Raw genomic sequence first — 21,047 nt, 5'->3', positions numbered from 1 at the left:
TGGAAGATGGCATCTTCTTAGTGTCTGAGCCATTCTCTCATATGTGCCATGGTGACCAGCCTCAAAACCACAAAAAGTCCTGAAACACATCTTGTATGTCAATGTATCCATTGATTTTTGCCTTGCATCTGTGGGGGCCACCAGGCTGCTGCCATACCAGTAACAGCATTGTTTCCATGGCAATTAATGTACTTTAAAAGGGCAGAATGTACAGCAAGACTGTATTTACTCAAAAGCAAGCCCTAAGCACAGCAGCCCGTGCCACTGGCCAGGGCATTGTGCTCTCAGTCTGTGGAATGCACAGGTTGGCATTGCTGTATTTTGCATTGGAATGCAGAACATGGTGAGCTGGTTCAGCCGAGGCTGGATGACACAGGGCTCCCACAGACCTGTGCAAAGGCTGTGCCACAGCCTTGCACCTTGAGAGCACCATTCCTCTGCTGCTCAGAGTTCTGTGTTCCCTAGGGTGGTTAGAGCGGCACACTCCAAAGTGAGCCTCTGTTTCAGTCTTAGCTGAGGAATGCTAAAAATCTCACTGCAAGATGTAAAACCTCAGCAGGAGCTCACAGGGTTTGTGTCAGTTCTCTCTGAGCCATCTGCTGTCTGACCAGGTCACCCACATGAGCATCCATGAGTTCAAGACTGAGGTTTGGATCATCAAGCCATGGTGGTACCTCAGCACCAAATGCTTCTTGCCTCAGCTGAGTTCAAATCTCTTTTGTGGTTGCTTTCTGTCACCAACAGGACAGGCAGGGAGACTGGTGCAAAGGGAATTGCTGTATCTGACTGTGTGTGCTCCTGTCCTGCTCTGTCAGTGTCACACGTGTGTGCAAGGCTGGTGGACATGGCAAGGAAGCAGGAGCTCCTGCTCCAAACCCCAGTGCACATTTCAGATGGTCATGCTGAGGATGAGATACCCTTGGAGAATGACAAGGATTTGCATCCTCCTGGCTGTTTTGAGGCAGAAAAAGCAGCAAAACTCATTTTGCAAGTTATTTGTTTGAAGTTATATGTGTTTCTTATGGTGTCACTTTCTAGCATGTGTCATTGCAGTGAGATAACTTCCTGCTGCACTTTCCTGGGCAGGAGTCATCTCACCCATTCCCTCACATAAAAGTTTGGTGCAGAGCCCAAGGCATTTGCTCTACGCTCAGCAGGGGGGAGAAAGGCTTTTTTGGAGATGCTCCAGCCTGTCCTCAAGAAGGCATTGAAAGAACTGGGGAGGTGATGGTGGAGCCAGCTCCTACCCTGCACAGTGTCTGCATGCATCCATGCTCCCAAGACTGGCTCTGTGCCTCAGCCAGGTTGTATTTAACCTCACAATTTCCCCTCTTCCTCACTGGCCATCCCAGCTCCCTCCACCTCAGCAGCTCACAGATGCATGAGGGGACTGGCATGGTCTGGCTGAGGGTAAAATGAAAGAGCAACATCAAAACAACTGACAGCCCCAGCCTCTGGAGACAAGGCCAGGAGGAGACTGGGAGGCAGTGGGATCATGTGGAATGAGCAGTAGACAAAGGAAGGAAGTTTTTATTACTGGGCCAAATCCTGAACTCCTTCAGTTGTATTTAGGCCAATATCTCAGTGACTTCAGTGGAGCTTGGTCTGAGTAAAGAGAGTAGGAAGATCTTCAGAATCTGGCCCCTGAGTTATTGTGTCACGTGGGAAGTTTATAAAGAATTTGCAAGCTCACGGTGCCTTTGCTGAGCAGCTGGTGGTAGCCAGTGAGCAGTGCCCCTGGCAGCTTCCCCTGGTCACTGTCCCCTTCCTCTCTGGATCCCTCCCCATCCTGCAGCAGGTTCTCCATGCCAGCTGCTGGCAGGGTAAGTTGGGGCTTGGCAAACCTTGCAGGGCACAGTGAGATGGCTCGAGCTGGGCAGTGGCTCCACAGCTTTATGAAGGTCTGTCTGCACTTTCACAAGGCTCATGAGTCCCATGGGGGGTTTTGGAGTCATCATCCTTCTGAGTTACAGAGGCACTTGAGCTCTCCATGTAGCAGGGAAATCTGTAAAAGGTTTACTGGTTTTATTCATTCCACAAAAAAGCACAGGGCCATGTAGCAGAACCTGGAAATTCCTTCACAAATTTCTCAAATTGATTTGGGGCACCATGTATGTGTCTCCACAGATGTATGTGCTGACAGTGAGGTTTGGCTCCAGGTTCAGCTCCCCATCTGTAACTTGTTTTCCCCATTTCTGAAGTACTGGTGTCCACTGAGATGGATGTTAGATGTAATGACCTAAAAAAAATAAATACTGACATAAGTGTGGGTCAAGACAGTAGTTTCTATGAGTGACAGTAAATCTTGACATTTACTGAGGCAGGAAAGCTGAGCACAAACAGTGGATTATACTCAGATTTGGAAACTGCCAGCTCACAGTGATGGCAGCAAGCGAAATGGCACCCAGCAGAGGTGACGGCATCCAGCGCCCACAAAAATCCATCACTCACACCCTGCCTCGTCCCAGCCCCAGCAGAGTCCCCAGAGGGGCGTAACTGGGTCTGAGTGGCCATCAATCCCCTCCCCACACTGCAGCCTGGCCCTCCCTCGGGAAGCAAAGGGCAGAGGTTTAACAGCATGTCTGAGAGTGTGGCAGCCAGCTGCACAGTGGGATGCTCCCACAGGAGGGGCACACATCCACACCAAGGAGATCACTCACCCATGGGCAAGCAGTGCATGGTCCTTGTGCTGGGATGAAGCACAGGGGAAGAAACTGCCTTGCCTCCAAAAGGAGTTACCTGGCCATGCCTTGTGAAGCAATTTAGTTAAGAGTGTGCATCTGGGCCTGGTGCCTCCTCACGGGGTTTGTTGGCTGTTGCCAAACTGTCAGACTTGGCAGATGCTGGGCTGTAAGAGCTGGCTCTGGCAGTACTGCTGATGCTGGGATGGGATCAGGGCATATCCTGGCCTTTCATCTCCTCTCTGTGCCATGGCATCCCAGAGTGCAAGGGAAGGGCAGCTGCAGCACATCCTGCAGTGCCCTGTTCTGGGCAGGCAGGCTCAGACCCAGGACGTGTCCCCTTGGGTGACAGTGTTGAAGTGGGATTTTCCTGACCATGTTTGCTTACTCCTGTGCTACAAGGACTGACAGGGGCACCATTATTAGTGCTGCACTGGGTGTAGTGTGGTGTCCACCAGTTTAAACATGGGGATGGAGTTTGGTGTTCCTCAAAGCCCCCGTATTGTAGGGAAGCAGGAACTTTTCCTGCTGACGTCAGTCACATGAGGATTGTGTCCAGCCCAAGATGAAATCCCTGCTGCCAAGGTGCCTGTGTTGCCCAATGATGCCCCTCCACAACGTCCAGCATTTCACAATATTTATGGCTGTTCCTCACACTTGGCTGCTTAGACAAATAAAGCTTGATGTAGTCTGAGGCTGTTAATCCCTGGCTCTCCAGCCTCCCAGCAATAACAAGGAGTGGGTGGCATTTGAAAGAATGCACTGGGGGAGAGGGGGAGTCCTGGGATCTATTTTTTATATGGAGGGGGAAATCCAAGCCTGCCTTCATTGAAGATAAGTGACGTGGCTGGGCTGAGCTCTGGCTCAGGTTTTAGTGGTGATAGAAGGCAGGAGACTTTGCACAGTGTTGGCCCCACCGTAACCTTTGCCAGAAGAAAAACACTTCTTAATACAATAGTGATTAAAAAAAAAAAAGAAAAATAAACAGGACCCCACATGAACTTAGGAAACCTGTTCTGGCATAAAGAGAGATGTGTATGATGAAATAAACCTGAGTGGCACTTGGAAGGACTCTGGCCTCCAGAGACACATTTCTGGGAGTGGGGAAGGGCCAGTGTCTGCCCTGGCCCCTTTGGTCCAGTATGGTGCCAAAACACCCCTATCCCAAACAGCTTCTCCTGCATTTGTGGACTGAGCCAATGTGTCTTTCCTTCATCCACGCTTTGAATTCCCAGGGGGCTGGAGAGGCCAACACCACTCTCACCCCACATCTCTGAGCATCAAGTGCCTCATGGTGACCAAAGAGGGAGAGCCGAGGAAGTGGCGTGTTGTTTCCTTAGCACCGTTTCCCTGTTGGTGCTGGTGCTCCTTGGCTGGAAGTCATTAGCATGTGTAAACGCTTCCTCCCCAGCGCGTCCGCTTGCGTGCTCTTCCCACTGCGCTGCGTGGCAAGGGAAGCACCTTGGAGCAGGAAAACAACAGTCAGCCTCTGCCACTAACAGAGAGTAACTGTGTGTTTATGCAACTTGGTCACCCTGGGTGTAAGCTATTTTTAAAAAGCAGAAGAAGGAGGTTTAGCTCATTGGCCTTCAAAGAGCGCCAGAGTCCTCTAGTGCCATTTAGGCTGGGCCTTTCATTGTAGGAATTGTGCTGTGATATACAAAGTGTGACATTTCCAACTCAGCCTTTCTTGGAAGGGAATTAAGTTAGTTTCATAGCTGCACAAGGGGTGTTATGTGGAGGTGGAGAGAGAAATCTGTGCAGATGTTAAACAGCCAGCTAATCTCAAGTGACGCGAATGCCCCAATACACTTTGGCTCTCAGAGATGATGATTATCATCTCCTGCTGCAGCGGGTCCTGGCTTGTGGTCACAGCTCTGTGCCAAGAGAAACTGAGAGCGTGTGCATCTGTGACTTGCCATCAACGCCCTGGACAGCCCCACAGGGCCAGGCTTTCCTCCACTGCCCTGAGTCTCTGCATCTTCAAGTCTCTGCCTAGCAAGGAGCAGATGGGATCACTGACCCAGGGCTGAGGTGCAGCCCAGAAAAGTCCTGTGTGGGGGGAGAGTTTTGCTGTGCTCTTTAGAGCCCTTCCCCCCTGGGGATTCTGCAGAAAACAGTAAGATTTCATTAACCACATCAGGGAAAGCTCTGGGTTTGGGCAGCTCTGGCTGCTTTCAGGAATGGCAGAAAGCCAAGCTGAGCTGTGCAGTGGAGAGTTGAAATTTCTTATCTCCAACGCGCTGTGGGTGCATTTACCCCAGGGATGCCACCTCCCGTCCTGCTCGCACTGAGGGCTCTTAGATCTGCAGCGAGCGCTCAGAACTCCTCCGTCAGCGCTCACTGCTTGTGTCTGACCTCGTACCTGAGCCTTCCTTCCTCTGCCGCTACCTCTGATGACTAATTCTGCTTTGAAGAGTGTGTGCTGTGATCTTCCTGGCCCTCCTCGTGCCCACCCCACCCAGGGTCGTGCTGATGCTCCTGTGTGCATGTGCAGGTGTGCACGGAGAGGCTGCGCAGGGAGGAGGGCTCGTGCTCCCCAGGCAGCAGCTCTCTCTATGCTCCTGATCACTCTTCCCTTTGCTTTATTATTATTATTTTTAGATTATACTCAGTGCTTGAAGCCCCCTCTTTGATAATCAGGAAGTTTAAATTCCTCCTGCATTTTGCTTGTGCTTCCTACTTTCTACGCCCATCCTCATCTAACATAGCTTTTTCATGTTGCATTGACTCTGGGCTAAATTAATTTTCTTTGTTCCCTGCATACTTTTAATTAGAAGGAATAAGGATTCCTCATTTCTTGCACCAGTAAACATTTTTCCAAGCCAAAGCAGCCCAGTTTCTGCTGCCCTTCCCTCGGTGGCTCAGGCAGGGATGGAGGTACATGGAAGCTGTATGACAGCCTTCCAGGGAGCCTAGAGCAGATGGGGAGTTGAATGCAGGTTTTCCAAGGCCAAGATAATAATCTAATTGCAAAACTATTTTTTCCCCACTTACCCTGTTTATCAATCAGCTTCTCTTGCACCTCACAGCTGCAGATCAGCTTGAGGGTGGGTTGTGCTGCAGAGGACAGGCAGTGCCAGCTCCAGGGCAGCTGTTTGGTTTGAGGGCTCTGAGTTGATTTCAGTTCACAGATAAGTAGCAAACATCTGGATGCAGACTCCAGGGACATAAAGATGGAGGAGCAGATCTTTTCCACTTGGTACATTGTCTCCTAGCACATCTGCAGGTCTTGCAGACCCCTGAAAAAGCCCAGCACAGTCAGACTGGCACAGCAGACTGGGCATGAGGCAGGCAGGGCACCCCAGGCTTTGCTCACATGGGGGAAACCTGCCCTGGATGGCATACAGGGTTTTTTCAGTGTCCTGCTCTGTCTGTCCATAAGTCAAAGTCTTGGGAAGAGTTAAAACTTCAAAGGCCAGCAATTAAGCCCACACACATCAAGGAAAAAGCAAACCTGTGACTTGCTTTTTCTTTCCAAATGCTACTGCCCTTTTCTCTCCGTGCTCAGTGCCGACCCTCGGGCTCTGTCTGACTTCCCGGTCAGCTGCCTCTGCCTCCCCGTCTCCCAGCGAGCTGGATACTGAGGCCTCACACGGCTTGAACTCCATCTTCCCCCAACAGCACACCTGCAGTGTGCTTCAGCAGGAGTTCACCTGAGCCTCTGGAAATGGCTCATGATCGAGCTGTAGTTGATGATGTTGAATCTAAGGGTCTCTCTCCACTGTTTCTCAGGCTTTTCCCTTTGTGTTCATGCAGCAAAGTCCAGGTGCTGTGGGTAGAAGCCTCTGCCTAGGGGCTGAAACTGGTCTTGGCTTTGCCTGGACTGCCAGCAGCCCCAGCATGGGCAGCTGGAGCTCTGGGAAAGGGGATGTTGCCCTGGCATGGGTAGGAGGATCCTGGATGTACCCACTCTGTTGTGACAGCGGGTGGTTTAGAGACTCCTGGACCTGGATGTGTCACCGGGATCATGGTGTGTAAGAGCTGGTAGTGACTTGTCTTCTGGGAGCTATCTCTCTTTGGGAATCTCTCTGTGGATATCCCACAGTGGAACAATCTACAATTTAGCTGAGTTGCATGAAGAGGTACTTGGTCATCTGCCTCGTAACTCCACAGGTACAGTGTAAGAAGCACTGGGTTGTAATTTCATTCCATCGTTTCCCTTTAGTCACCGATGGGCTGCCATTCCTTCTCAATGGCCAAAGATGTGTCCTTAGGGTTCCATGGGTTTGTACCCACTGCTGCCAGAAGTACCTCAGCCCAGCAAAGCCCCTGGGGTTGCACCTGGATAGTCACAGGGTAGAATTAACCTCTGAATCCTGCAATGGTCAGGCAACCCCTGAGCAATCCCAAAGAGATCAACTGGAGGGTGCAGCAGTACCAGCCTTTCCCAAGACACCTGCTCAGAAATCCCAGACCCCAGGGCCCCCAGGGGATGTCCTCAGCCCATCCTGGCCATGCATTTGTGCTGGCAAGTAGTGGACTTGGACCAACACTCTTTCACACAAGCTATGGACCATCCTTTGCCTCCCTTCAAGTCAGAGATGTAATGAACAGTGTTAACTGCTGATATCAGTCCCCTAAAGCCATCTGATCCCTCTGCTCCTTCTACACCACAGTAATCACACCCTGCTGGGGCAGAGAATGTGAGCAGGGCGAGATTTTGAAAGAAGTAAATTAAAACAGGAAGAGAAGCAACCTGACAGTCCTTAAGATGTGGGAGGATAATTTTAATTGAGTTTTGCAAGGGTTTAGCCACGCAGTTAATAGGGGCCACTGGAAGAGGGCTGGTTATGTATGCAAAGCAGGACAGCTCGCCCAGCGCTCCTGCAGAGCCACGGTGGTGGCAGAGTGGGAGCTGCCACAGGCTTTTGGGTAGGTCTGAGGATTTCTGCCCCTTAGGGAGTGAATCCTGTGGACAGAATAGGTCCTGTTCCTGTCTTAAGGCGCTGGGCTCCCCCTCCCCTCCCTGCGCATCCCGCTGAGCCGGAGCTGCCCTCTGAAATGTCAGGGAGAGGAAGCAATCCTTGGCTTGTTAGTTTCTACAAGGAAATAAAACACACAGATGGCTCGAGCATCCTCTATCTCAAAGGCAGGAAAAGGATTCTCCGGGCAGGAGCAGGCAGCCAACAAACGCGCAGCGATCCAGGGAATGGAGGACCAAACAAAGCAGCGGCTGGCCGGCCCTGGCCCGCAGCAGAAAGGGTGGGCCGGCGGCCACCGGGGGGAAACCAGCCCTCTGATGTGCCGGAGCATCCCTCGCTGGAGCGAGGGCAGCAAACAGGCGCTCCCCTGGGGCCCGGGGAGGCTGCTGACAGCAGAGATCCTGGAGGAGGTCTGCAGGGTGGCCCCGGCTGACCCGCTGCCCCCGGCCGGACATGTGGCTACCTGACACGGGCTAACTTTGGCTCAGGACGGAGCCTCTCGGGGAGGATGGAGCAGGGAGCGAGCGCGGGGGGGGCGCGGGCAGGGAGAGGAAAGACGGCAGGAGACAGAAATGCAAACATGGCCTGACAGCCGTGGGGCAGGGGGAGGGGAGGAGGAAAAAGCAGGGTAAACCTGGCAGGATGGAGCAGGAAACGGGGCTAGAGCGAGCAGGGCGATGGTGAGATAGTGCTTCCTGCCCAGGGAGAGCGGCAGACAGATAAACGCTCCCAGACAGGCGCTCGCTGACCCCGCTTTGGGATGCTGTGGGATGACGTGTGGCAGGACCCTGGGGCAGAGCAGAGTCCAAAACCAGGTGAGAGCATGATCAGGCACTGGGTGTAGCCGTGCTCTGCTGCCCAGGGCAGCTGGCTCGGAAATACCCCGCTATAAATCCCTGCCTGGAGGCACCAAGGGACCGGGGATACGCGGGTAACTGCTCCTCAGGACAGCCCATCTCTCCTGAAAGTGGTTTCTGCTTTTGAGCTGCTCTGTTTCCCTTCCCTGATGGACACCCAGCTTGGAAGATGAAATGTTGAAGGAGCCCAGAGACCATGTGCCTTTTTTTGCCTCATTACCCATCAGTGCAGGTGGTTACAAGATGCCAGAAAAGAACCAATTAATTAAAGTTTATCACCCATGAGAGGCTAAAGAGACCTGTTGGTGTGCATGCAGTGAGGCCAAGCGGATTTTCAGACTGAGGCCTGTTTGGCCAGAGCCACACACACTGGGTGTGCAGCTGTGGAGTGCCAGGGGCTGGGGAAGCAGGGAATGCCCAGCCTCAGGGTAATGCTGCTCTGGCTGTGGCTTCTGCTGGTGTTGTGACCATGCTGCTGTCGTGTAATGTGCTGCTTATTTCTCTGCCCACCTCATCCCACTCCGCACTTGGCTGCCAGGCAGGGATGCTTTCGCTGGGGTCTCCCCTGGTTGCAGGTGTTGAGCTGGAGGAGAGCCCTGTTCCTTCAGTCCCCAAATGCTTTGTCTGTTTGGACACATATCCTTCCTCCTCACCTGGCATCACTGCAGACACAGATGCTTAGGGTATCTCCCTAAGAAAAGCCTTTCCACCAGCTCTGGTGGTCCTCTGGTGGCCCCTTCCTCAGCCCTCCTGCTGGTTCCTGCTCAGGGGGCTCCCACCTCCACACACCAACTTGCCCTCAGGTGTTTTGGGGCAAAGGTGATGTCTCACACTTCTGGTGGTGGACAGGAAGGATCAGACACCCAATAATGATGGTCACCTCTGTGTTTGTATCGACGGAGTTTCTATAATTATTTTTCCTTTCTGTCCCCTGAGAAAAGACACATGTCCTAATTGAAGCAACTGCTCTGGTGCTTTGGGAACATCCCCACAAACTGGTGAGGATACAAATCCACCCCACTTTGATTTGGTGTTGTTGCAGGGCTTTGAGGTCCATGGACAAAAATTTGTAGACCAAAGGACCAATGCCTTGCCATTGGCACTGCCCACTGAGAAGGGAAAGGAGCTGCCCAAGGCCTGAGTGAGCCCCTGGTGTGTGGGTTCAGCTGTGTGGTGTGTGGGACTGTGATGGTGCTATGGGATCAGAGGGGCTGGTCCTGCACTGAGAAGCACAGCCCCCCTGTTTAACCCTTCTGAGGCAGGTCTGAACTGAGGGTCAACCCTGAGTTATGGGACAGGGAACATCTTCCATGAACCCATAAAAGAAGGGGTCTGCTTTCTTTGTCCTTGTGCACATGCATATTTGGGGATGATTTTCAGTTTTTTATCATTATCTTTTTTCATTTTTTCATTAACCTGTTTCCATCTCTGTTTTCCTCCCATCTTCACTGTGGGCCTGGGTGGCTGTCACCCTGCCCTGGCAGTCCTTGGGCACAGGCTGCTGGGCAGAATCTGCTCTATTTTGGTGTCAGTTCCCCCCATTGTTTGGGGCTCACTTTGCCCAGTGTGCGTTTGGAGAAAAGACACCTGGTGTTTCATCCCTACATCGGCTGGAGCCTGACATTTATTTCTCAGCCTCGTGTGATATCTCACCTCTCTGCAAAACAAGCCTTCCTCCCTGCTGGAGAGCACTGGGAGGAGGAAGAGGAGGAGCTGACAGCCCTACTTCAAATTTCCCCTGCTGCTCTGCCAGCTGCCTGCTCCTTGTGTGACGTGACACTCATGGTTTGCCGCTCCAACCCACAGTTGGATGCTTGCCCCGTGCATGAGAACGAGTGGCTCTATGGGGGAACTTCAGCCCTGTAGGTGGGAATTTGGCCTGGCTCTGCCTCCAGCACATGGACATCCCACATGTCTGTGGGCAATCATAGGTCCTCCTGCACAAGGGCAGTGAGTTGTACCAGCACAGGGCAAGTGGGAATTGTAACTGGAGTGGGGGGAAAATGGCCCCTGAGGTGCTGGAGTTAGTTCCTGTGGGGCACATGCAGTTTTGCCAGAAAATGCTGCTAATTCAAACAAGTCCAGCCTGGAAAGCAGGAGAAAAAGTCTGCAGAAAGAGCAGAGCAAAGCTTTTCCTCCTTCTGTCCCAGTGCTAGCTACTGCTGCTCTTTTGAATAGCCCCTCTTGGCCAGACACGTACCAGAATTTTACTGTTGCCTGTTCAGGAGCAGAGGTTTGCTCACATAGTAACTGACGCAAACAAAATTTTCCTTTTTAGAAAGTGTCCAAATCTTGAGTTCCTGCATTGCTTTCTTGGACAGATGCTCATTGACTGGGAGTTTTTGTCTGAAAACAGCAAAGTAGAGGTGGGGCAATAGCAGGGTCAGGGGAGCTTTGCTGGGGGAAAGGACACTCTTCTCCTTTCCAGCCTGTCTTTTGCCCCAGTACAGCACTGGAGAGGGCAGGCTGGGCTGGGCAAGGTGCAGGAAGACAGGCCTCACCTGGAGCAGCTTTGCTTTGTGCATGTTATCTTGCAGCTCTTGTCACAGGACCCCAAGGTGTGGTGGCAGGAGCGTGAGCTGGGGCCATGTGATGGCTGTGAGCAGAGTGATGCAGCCCAGTGCCAGGGAAGGAAGTCAGAGAGAAGGACAGAGTGTGAACAAAATCCCTGTCCGGAAAGGCCCCGTTAATCAGTCAGCGGGGCCGACTCAGCAGAGAGGGAGGGAAGGGGAAGCAGAGAGGGGCTGAGGTGCTGTGTGGGGGCTTGGGGGAGGATCCGGTGCAGGGCTTCCTGTGCGTGGAAGCAGATGGAGAGCAGGAGCTATGTTGTGCCATACTGCACCACACCATGCTGTACCTTGTCCCACACACAGCCTTTGCTCTGTTCCCAAAGCCATGGCACGCTGTGGCAGTGCTGGCTCTGGCACCGATGCTGCTCTGCAGGGATTTAGCATCTGCAGCCATTGCAAGGCAAAACCAGACCCTATGCTGGACTTTCCCACATGCCCAAGGGTGGAAAGAAGAGGTCAGGCTGAGAGATGCCCTGGGGTGGACAGCACTTTCCAGGGTGAACATGGCTTCCCTACGAGACAGAGAGCCCTGGATGCAGGATGCAACTGAGAGCAGCAGTGGTCTCAGGGTGCAGAAAGAGGTAGAGGGGCTGAAAATGAAGCAGCCAGCAGCAATAAGAAGAAGGCCCTCAGTGCAGCCTGGCCCCTTTCAGAGCCATGCACTGCAAGATCAAGGTGAAGAAAACTGCTGGGAAATGTGCTTCTCTGGAAATAGACAAGGTGTGACTGGCTGTGGGATCCTGCTTCCTCTCACCGCATCCCATCAATCCCCCTCTGTTTATTTTAATATCCCGCTGCCAACTTGCTTGAAAAAAGCTGCAACCATCTTGAAAAAACAAAGCCAGAGCTGCTGCATGCCTTTTTAATTACATTAATGCTCTCCCTGTGCAAGGGCACAATTGGGTGTGCGGGAGAAAGCAGGAACTGCTTGGAGGGCTGAGGAGATAAAGCATCACAGGGGTTGGAGGTGGGGAAGGAGGGACTCGGAGGAGAGGAGACACTCCATGCTCTGGAGACATCTCCCTCGCACCCTGGGATTTGCCAGAGACACAAACCATCTGTGTGTCTGTTAGCAGAGATTTTATGGCCAAACCCAGCACCAAGTTCAGTGCTGGGGAGAGTGAAACACAGGAGAGCCATGACAGGGCACACGCTCCCTCGGGGAGGGAAAGGGCAAAGCTAGCAATGGGATGGATCCATCTGGCAAGCACAGAACGATAGAGAATTTTTGCAGAGAAAGCTGATGGCTTTGAAGATGATTTTGCAGGCTGGGAATGGGACTGTGCATCCCTTTGCCTGTTCTGGATGCCATGGGTGGCTCTGGGCATGAGCATCCCAAGATGCCAGTCATCAGTGTGAGTAGTGGGTCCCCAGCGTGAGGCAGTGCAGGGAATCCCCAAAGTTCCCAGCAATGCAGGGCCAGTGAAGAGGCTGGATGGCCAGGAGAGCTGGCCCAGCAGTGCTGCCAGCAGCAGGAGTGTCCCCAGCCCTGCGCCACGGTGCTTTCAGAGTGAGCAGTGGTTCCTTTTCCTGTTGTACTCACGGAGGGCCATGGACAGGATGCATCTGCAGGAATCCCACAGCCCCAACCTGCACAGATCGTACTTTTCCTTTCTTCCCCTCCACCCCCTGGTGTTGTTTGCTAACAGGTCACCAGGCAGCACGTGAAGGGAGGCAGGGGGTTATTTCTGCCACCATCCTGCTCTCCCCAGCCCCAGTGGTGAGGCACAGCATTGGCCAAGAGACTTCTGCCATCTTGGCACTTATTTAGTGGTTCAAGCAGAAGGACCATGCCAGTTTTAAGATCTAATTCAGTGCCTGCTGCAGCCAGCCCAGAGCTGGCCATGCCAGAGTTTTGGGGATTATCTTTCTGTTTGCTGCCCCAGAGCACAGACAGGATGAGAGGTTTTGCTGTCCCCAGCCAGCCCTGTGCAAGGCAATATCTTCTGCATTTTGGGCTGAGCACGGTGGGGGGGACAGGCACCCCCAGCTGCTCCCTGGGATGATGGGCAGGGGAGCTGTGGCCATCTGGAGACCAGTGTTTGCACTGGGATAAGTGTGTCCGGCATTAATAGGAAACGCAGCTTAGCGGACAGATTCCTTCCCCCGCCTCCTTTTTTTAATAAACCTTGTTACATTTTGAAGGGATTTTACAAAAAATGCGGTCATTTATTTTCACAGCCCCAGGGCACATTTTTTCTGTGTGACATCTGACGTCCCCTCCTCAGGGGAAGGGGAGGTTGGAGGCACATGGCGGGGTGTCCTCCATGGTGGCCGAGCACCACACAGCCCAGGGACCGCAGTGACCTGTGTGTTGAGTGACAAGTGATGGCTGTGCTGCTGTTATTGTTGTTGAGGGAGAGGTGTCTGTGGGACAGGCACACAGGAGGTGGCCAGGACTGCCCCTGGGCTGACGCTCCTTCGTGTGGGTGAGTGGAGGGGAGGCGGGAGATGGCGGGGGGGAGATGGCTGTCACCCTGCTGTTGCTGTGGGGGCAGCCATGGGGACACCACCTCCGAGCCGGCGCAGGCGGGAAGGAAGTGGAGAACAATTGGGGAGAAGGAGGCCGGCAGGCCGGGCCTGGCAGGGCTGGCGGTGCCGCTCCGCACGTCCCTCACTGCCCTGTCCCCCCAGCAGCCTCTCCTGGTGGCACCATGGCTTCTCCCTCACCGCCCTGTCCCCTCAGCAGCCTCTCCTGCTGGCACCATGGCTTCTCCCTCACCGCCCTGTCCCCCCAGCAGCCTCTCCTGGCGGCACCGTGGCTTCTCCCTCACCGCCCTGTCCCCTCAGCAGCCTCTCCTGGTGGCACCATGGCTTCTCCCTCACCGCCCTGTCCCCTCAGCAGCCTCTCCTGGTGGCACCATGGCTTCTCCACCAGCCTGGATCCCCATGCCACCCCTGTGGCTGAGAAGCTGGTGGCCATTTACTGTCTCCTGGGTCAGGGTTCCTCATAGAGAAATACTCCTAGAATCATTGGATAATTAAAGTTGGAAAAGACTTCTAAGATCATCAGGTTCCCGCCATTAACCCAGCATTACTGTGTTCACCACTAAATCATGTCCCCAGGTGCCACATCTGTATGTTTTTTGAACACTTCCAGGGATGGTGGCTCTACCACTACCCTGGGAAGCCTGTTCCAATGCCTGACTGCCTTTTCAGTGTAGAATTTTTTCCTGATATCCAATATTACCACCCCCCCCCCCCCGCCCCGGTGCAGCCTAAGACCATTTCCTCTCATCCTGAGGCTCTCAACCTGTGGTCCTCAGGTCACAGTTCTGGAGGAAAGGTGTTAGTTACAGCTGCTTGTGAAACACGTGGAGACACCACACCCCTGAGACCTCTCCAACCCTGCCAGATCTCTCTGATACCTGGGTTTGAATGTTACAAGGGAAGGAAACAGACATACACAGAACACAGTTGCAAAAAGCCTCATGTTTTTGTAGAAAGTCAAGCTAGAAGCATATTTTTGCATTCTTTTCTTCCTTAGCATTTAGCACCTACCTGAGTCACAGACTCACATTCCATAACATTTTTCCCCCTCTCTATTTCTGGTTAGTTTGCTTGTTTTTGCAGTCAACAAGACTTCTTTTGAATTATCTTACATCTCCAGAAGCTGGAGTTTTAAGATAAAGATCATGAAGTAATGACAGTTGGCAACACTGTGCTGATGAAAAACAACAGTATTCTCTGAGGGTAACCGGTACTTCGAGATGTTTTGTCCATGAGGAGCTCACTTAGGGTGCATGTCTGGCATGCCAGAGATGCAAACACACAAAAAGTGGGACTCTCCCTGAAAAAAAAGCTGGAAGAATAGCATGATAATGTTTAACTGCCTGTCCCTGAGCCTGGATAATTTCACTCCTGGAATGCCTGTCTGGTGGTACAGGGAAGGGGGCTGCTGCAATCTACTAAGGTTGGTCCTACTCAGGTGACTGCACCTGAGAGTGTGCCACAGAAGAAGGGCACTCCATGAATGCCTCTTTGCTCCAGAGAGCATCTCAGTGCAAACACATTTGTGGTATCTGGGCATCCCTGATTTGTCCCCTTGATTACAGAAAACTACATGCGTATGGAAAAATCTCCTGCCTGACTCCCTCTGGTTAGCAGAGAGGATAATTTCAGAGCCCTAGTCCAAGCAAGCCCAGTATCATTCACCTGGTGAGGAATGGCTACCATTGAATTCCCCAGTTTCTGGTCTTCCATTCTTTTTCTGGCCCTCATCTGTGCTAGGGTGTCTATCAAAGCCCAGGGACTGTCTGGCCCAAGAGCTGCTCACTGGAGCCAGGAGGGCTGCAGGCAAATCTCTTGTGTCCCACTGAGCCAGCATTAGGCCAGCATTAACTGCCTTGTGGGAGCAGGCCCCAAGGAGATGTTGGCTTCAGGAGCCTCTGCCCCTTTCTGGGCTCGTGGCATCAGGATCCCTGCTGCCCACAGTGCTGGGCCCAGGCTGCATCATCCCCTGTCTCCTTTCTCTCCTCAGATCTGGTGAGCAGCTATTCTATGACCCCTCCTACTCTGAGCATCACCGAAGAGGAGCACGTCATCAACGCCAAGGACACACTGACCATCACCTGCAGGTAGGCACCAGCAAGTGGGGCCCTGTCTACTCTTACCTGGTGAGGGTTGGAGGACCAGGCAAGGAGAGCCCACCAGGAACACCATGGCTGCAGTACTCCAGCAAATTAGCATGTCTGACTACAAATCTTCCACATCTCCCAAGTGTGAACTCATCTAATTAATTGAAAAAGAAGCAAAAGACATCTCAGAGGATTCAGTGATAACCTCTGCTGTAGTCTTTAGGAGAAGAAGAAAGATAAAGAAACATTTTGTGTGATTTGATAACTTTGCTATAAGCTCTTCAGGGAAACTGATCTTCCTGACTCTCCTTGTCTTTCTCTGACGTTGCTTATTCTCAGCTCACTGGGGCCACTGAGACTGAAGTTCTGGTTTCTAAATCTAGTGGGACATTTGGGGGACACTGAGAAATATCCATGGGAGAAGGCAAGGCTGCAGTTAGTGGGGGCTATGAGAGGCCTCCAGCTTTTTTAAAAAGAAGAGATTTAATGCTCTCCCTTTATATGTGTGGGTGAAAAGAAGCCTCAGCCAGGCCAGGTGAATAGCTGTGAGAGGAGCTGGAGAATCTCTGGTTGTTTGGGCACTGTGGCTCTGAGAAGGTGGTGTGTGTGAACTGATTTATCTATGCTGGGACACTTGGCTGTGCATGTTTTCTAGACTGTCTCCTGTCTCAGAAAGCAGAAAAAAAAACCCACATAAACAAGTGGGAGAATTTCCCAAGGTCAATTTTCCTGGAGTTTCCCTTCAGCAGCTGAAAACAGATCCATGCTTGGGATCTGAATGCTGGGTCCAGTGGGGATCTAAATTCAGCGTGGGCCTCAGATGGGTGTTTCTCAGTGTTATATATAACCACAGAGCAATTACTGCAACCACTTGGCTGGCATTGTGTTCATGTCTTGTCACAAACATATTTAACTTTTCCTGGAACAGATGGCATTGCTTTTCCTTTGTGAATCAGTTCATAACCAAGGGAGAAGGACAGAGGAAAGGTTGTTGATATTAATTACTGAACTGCTTTCACTTGGTCTGGGAATCTGAGTAGTTATGGGCTTGTTTTCATTCAAGTCATTTCTTGACTTGAGGGGCCATCATGAGTGCTGAGATGTAGGAAATGTGTGAGTTGGAGATCTGTCCTGGGGGCCTGTGGTCAGCCAGAGAGCCACTGTAGCATAGAGGAAGAGAAGGGAGTTTGGGGATTCCAGTGCTCTGCCATGGTATTTTTCCCCACAGAGGGATGTGGGAACTGACACTCTCTATTAAAACCTTGGAAGAGGTGAGACTCACTGAGGATATTCTGAATGAGCTTAGAATCAGGACAGACCCTTTCTCAGCAGGAGACCAGAAGGGGACACAGAAAGCACTTTCAAGACTGTTGTCTGTATATAGATTGAGCCAAGTTTAAAGGACATACTGAAGTTAGAGGTGTGGTAAAAGAAAGTGTCTTCTGCAGCTGTGAAAGACTGAACTGGCCAGCTGAAGAGCCCAGGACCGTCTGCAAACAGCACTAAAACCCACATACCCTCTGCCCATATTGCTCTTTGGCTGCTCCTTGCCCCTGCATCCTGCTGTCCCAGATGTGCTCCTTGGGGCTGTGCAGTGCCCTTCACACCATCTGCAGATAGATAAGTCTCAGTATCTCCTGCATGGCTCAGAGTGTTCCCCTTTTCCTTCTGAGCTCTCAGTCCTGTGTTTGTCTGTCTTGAGGAGAGGACTTTGATTGCAGGACACTTATTCATTTGAATGAAGAGTAAATCTTTCCTGGTCCCTGGATCTCTAATTACACCCAGCTGCTTCTCCAACCTCTCCTCTGGACCATGGCCCACCCTGGGAAGACCTGGCTTGTGTTATTGGGAGCTGAAGGGAAAAACATGCAGACCACCAAGAGAACAGGCAAAGGAGAGGGTGGTGGGGCAGGGTAGGGCAGAAACAAATACAAAATCAAATCCAGGATTCAGGGATTTCCTGCTGAGCATCGTGTTGGAGGTGACTTCAGTTTGACCCTGGTCTTCCCTTGAGAGCAATGTCCTCTGGCTGCTCTTCAAGCTGCCCTGGAGCCAGGAGTACAGGCTTGCTTGAAGCAGTGCTTCAGCAGAAAGATGAGCTCAAAACCCCCGTGTGAGACTCCCTGGAGACCTTTCAAGTTTCACCCACCGAGCGTGAGAGCCATGCAGCCAACTGTGCTCTCAGGCTCGCTCGCAGCAGCCTGGATCTCAGACACCCCCAGCTCTGCTGCCCTGTTCCTGCTCCACAGCCCACCAAGCCTCATTGGTGACCAGAGCCCCTGCCAGGCCATGGGACAAGCAATGCCTCTGGAGCTGGGCATGCTTAACAGATACACAAAGCACAACACACACAAGGAGCCACCAGATGCTGGGGCTCTGCTTTTCAAATGCCTTCACATGCAGTCCTTTTCCCTTGTCATCCAGCACAAGGCACCCTTGAGAGGCCCAGACAGAGCAAGGAACCAGTGCAGGAGCATTCCCCAAAATACAGATTGTGCCAGGGCTGGCTGAAAGCCCCAGGGATGTTTTGATCCGAGCATGTGGCAGAACAGGGGGAAGGGGCTGATGCCCAAATGGACAGTGCAGCTTTTATGAGCTCCCATTCCTAGAAGGAAGGAAAGAATATTGTGAATCTCTGCATTCATGCCCTCAGCAGCTTGTGTGGGGGGAAAGCAGAGAGCTTGTGCTGTTCCAGCTCATGAGCATTGGACCAAATCCCACAGGAGTCAGCTGCACAACAGCAGAAACCTCTGGAGGGATCAACTTGGTCCTGTCTGTGCCATCTCATCCCATCCCATCCCATCCCATCCCATCCCATCCCATCCCATCCCATCCCATCCCATCCTGCAGGTGCTGGACACACAGGTGGGGAGCAAATCAGGAAAAAGAAGGGCAAGGATGTCCTTTGCTGCCCAGTGACCTGTTCCCAGAGCTGACTCTCAGATGTGCAAACCCATCTGTGGCAGAGAGGAAATATTTGACCCTGGAGCCCTCTTGGCTCCCGTGGAGGAAATGAGCAGTGTGCCAGGGCTGAAGGAAGAAGCCTGAGGATTATCTGAAGCCCCACTACCACTGCTCCAGAGCAGTGTCCAGGAACACACAACACCTGGTACTCTTTCCTACACATGTGTAGCTGCTGTGAACATCCTCCATGGGGCTGAGGGGAATCTGGTTTATCCCAGCTAAGCCACAAAGCCACAACCAGCTTTGCCTATCATACCACGCATGGGATTTTCAAAGAGGATTGAAAAAGAGTGGTGCCAGCTCCAACATCTCCCTTGAAGTGCATCTATCCTGAAAAGATTGAGGAAAACAGCTGTGGAGAAGACTACAGTGCATTTTTTTTTCCAGCTGGCATCAGCAGGCTCCATCGCCAAGAGGCAAATTACCACCAAGCTGAAAGAAAACAGCTTGGGAATAAGTCTTGGAAGGTGGCAGATAGGAGAAAGGGAACTGTCCAAAACTGCTGCTTGGACCCTTCCCCAAATGCAGGGGGTAGATTCAGAAATAAATCCATGTAAGCCTGGCCTGCCCTCATTCCTGCCTTCTTCTGGTGCTCTTAACACACCAGTGACACAAACTTGGACTCACAGTAATGCCCACACGTTCTATGTCCCCCCCAAGCCTAAGGACATATGAAAGGAAATGAAAGCACATCTGAAAGGAATGCCTGGGTTGAGCTGCCCACAGGCTGGTTGGCATTGACCCATCCATGTGTATATAAATATGTGTCACTCAGCTACTGCAGGCCTTGATGGTTAATGGAACAAGTGGATCTGATAATGTGTGAAAATCCCAGTGGGTAAACAAACAGAAAGAGGAAACGCTGGAGACTTTCACTATTACCCTCCTGCAAGTGGAGTGCCAAAAATGCCTGGTCTGAAGCTCTCAGCTCTGGGCTGAAAGCAGGGACAGCCCCATGGTCTGTGCCAGTGCAGTGGGGCTGTGGACACAGCAGCAACAGCTGTGGCAGAGGCCACCAGGTGTTCCTGGTTTAGTGATCAGTTTCACTGTTATTTTCTGTGTGCATGAATAGGATGGGAAAAACTCAACATTCAGTTCTTATTTTTATTGAAGTGTTCATGAGACTCTGGTACCTGGGAGAAGCTTGCCTCTGCTTCATGAACACAAGCTGCCAGAGCTGTACTTACAGTTCTGCCTCAGGCACTGGTGGCATTTTTAGTGAAAGCAGAAGTTTGAGCTGGGTAAGAGGGGCTGTGTGGCTGTCCCCAGGGGCTTGTCACTGCCTCCAGAGCCCTTGTGCTTGGCAACACAGGAAGAGTGCAGCACACTCTCTCCAAACTCATCTGCAGTGAGCTGGAAGAGAGCAAAGTCTGCTCTATCCAGGGAAGATAAATCAGCTGTTGAAGACAAATGCAAAGGGGCAGGTCTTTCCCCCATGCTTGGACAGAAATCCTATCCTTGTTGCATCTGAGCCATTGTGCCCTCTCTTCCTCCTTGCTGTCCCTTGCTGTGTAGTGATGGTCACAGTCTGCCTGTGCTTAAAAGCATCTGCCCACGGAGCTGCCCTGGCAGACGAGCTGCGTGTGCCAACACGTCTATTCCCAACTTGCATAATAGATGAACCCAGTTTCCCCTCACAGAGCTGATGGTGCTGACAAAAGGCCATTTTTACCCCACAGCTGTCTCTTATGATGGCTTCTTCCCCCCCAATTTCTTTTTTTTTTCACACGTGCTTAAGTCACTTTCAGCTATTTGGCAAACTTTCAAGTGGGGGTTAGGCCTTCCTCTGAAAGGGGCTCTGATTTCACAGAAGGAAACTTCCAGTGTGGAATAAAAGCTTGTTTTGTTTGTAGTAAACAAGTGCAGTTATAACAAGCTACGGTGGCACGTGTGTGCACATGCACGGTCCTACTCTGGAGATCCTCAGCTATATATAAATACACACGTGCATGTTCTGTCTGGGGCTTTCTTGAGTTCCTGGACTTTTCTGTCTGTCCTTGGGCTGCTGGTGAGCAGGCTTTGTGGTCATGCCATCAGAGAGGTGTCTGCAGCCCAGTGTCTCTGCAGAGGTGGGAAGGGCTGGCAGCCCCAGGCCAGCTGTGGTTTTGAGGGGTTGCAGGGGGCAGAGCAAGAGGAACCCCCTCCCACAGCAACAGGGAAAGGAAACAGCTGGCAGCTGGCCAGAAGGCAGTCAGCTGAGCCTCCTCTTGTTTTCCCTTGCCTTCTTTTATCCCTGACTCCCTCCTGCTTTTCTCTTTCTCGCTTTCTTTCCAGTCTGCTCTCCTTCCCCCATTCTTCTTCCCACTCCATTCATCACACAATGAGCCCCAGCCAGCAGCTACACTGAGCCAAGGGAAATCATCACATCCATGTGTTTCCCTAATAGCTCTGGACCCTTTTAATAATGAGAGGGAATAGAAAATAAATGGAACCTTTCCCTCAGGGCCCTGTGTGTTTCCCTGTCCTGGAATTC

The 21,047-nt window shown here is 52.0% G+C and overlaps 1 protein-coding gene across 3 annotated transcripts in view; it reads left to right on the top strand.

Annotated features, from left to right (window-relative positions):
* The window catches only part of FLT4 (fms related tyrosine kinase 4), a 57,563-nt gene that overhangs the window by 6,068 nt on the left and 30,448 nt on the right, over window positions 1–21,047 (top strand). For all 3 annotated transcript variants that reach the window (XM_030957584.1, XM_030957586.1, XM_030957585.1), the window contains exon 2: window positions 15,514–15,610. In XM_030957584.1, coding sequence (XP_030813444.1) covers window positions 15,514–15,610 — 97 coding nt within the window. The remainder of the gene's footprint in view (window positions 1–15,513; window positions 15,611–21,047) is intronic.

The sequence above is a fragment of the Camarhynchus parvulus genome, chromosome 13 (genome assembly GCF_901933205.1).
Source record: "Camarhynchus parvulus chromosome 13, STF_HiC, whole genome shotgun sequence".
In the NCBI taxonomy this organism is placed as follows: domain Eukaryota; kingdom Metazoa; phylum Chordata; class Aves; order Passeriformes; family Thraupidae; genus Camarhynchus; species Camarhynchus parvulus.
This window is presented reverse-complemented; position numbering and strand designations above follow the sequence as displayed.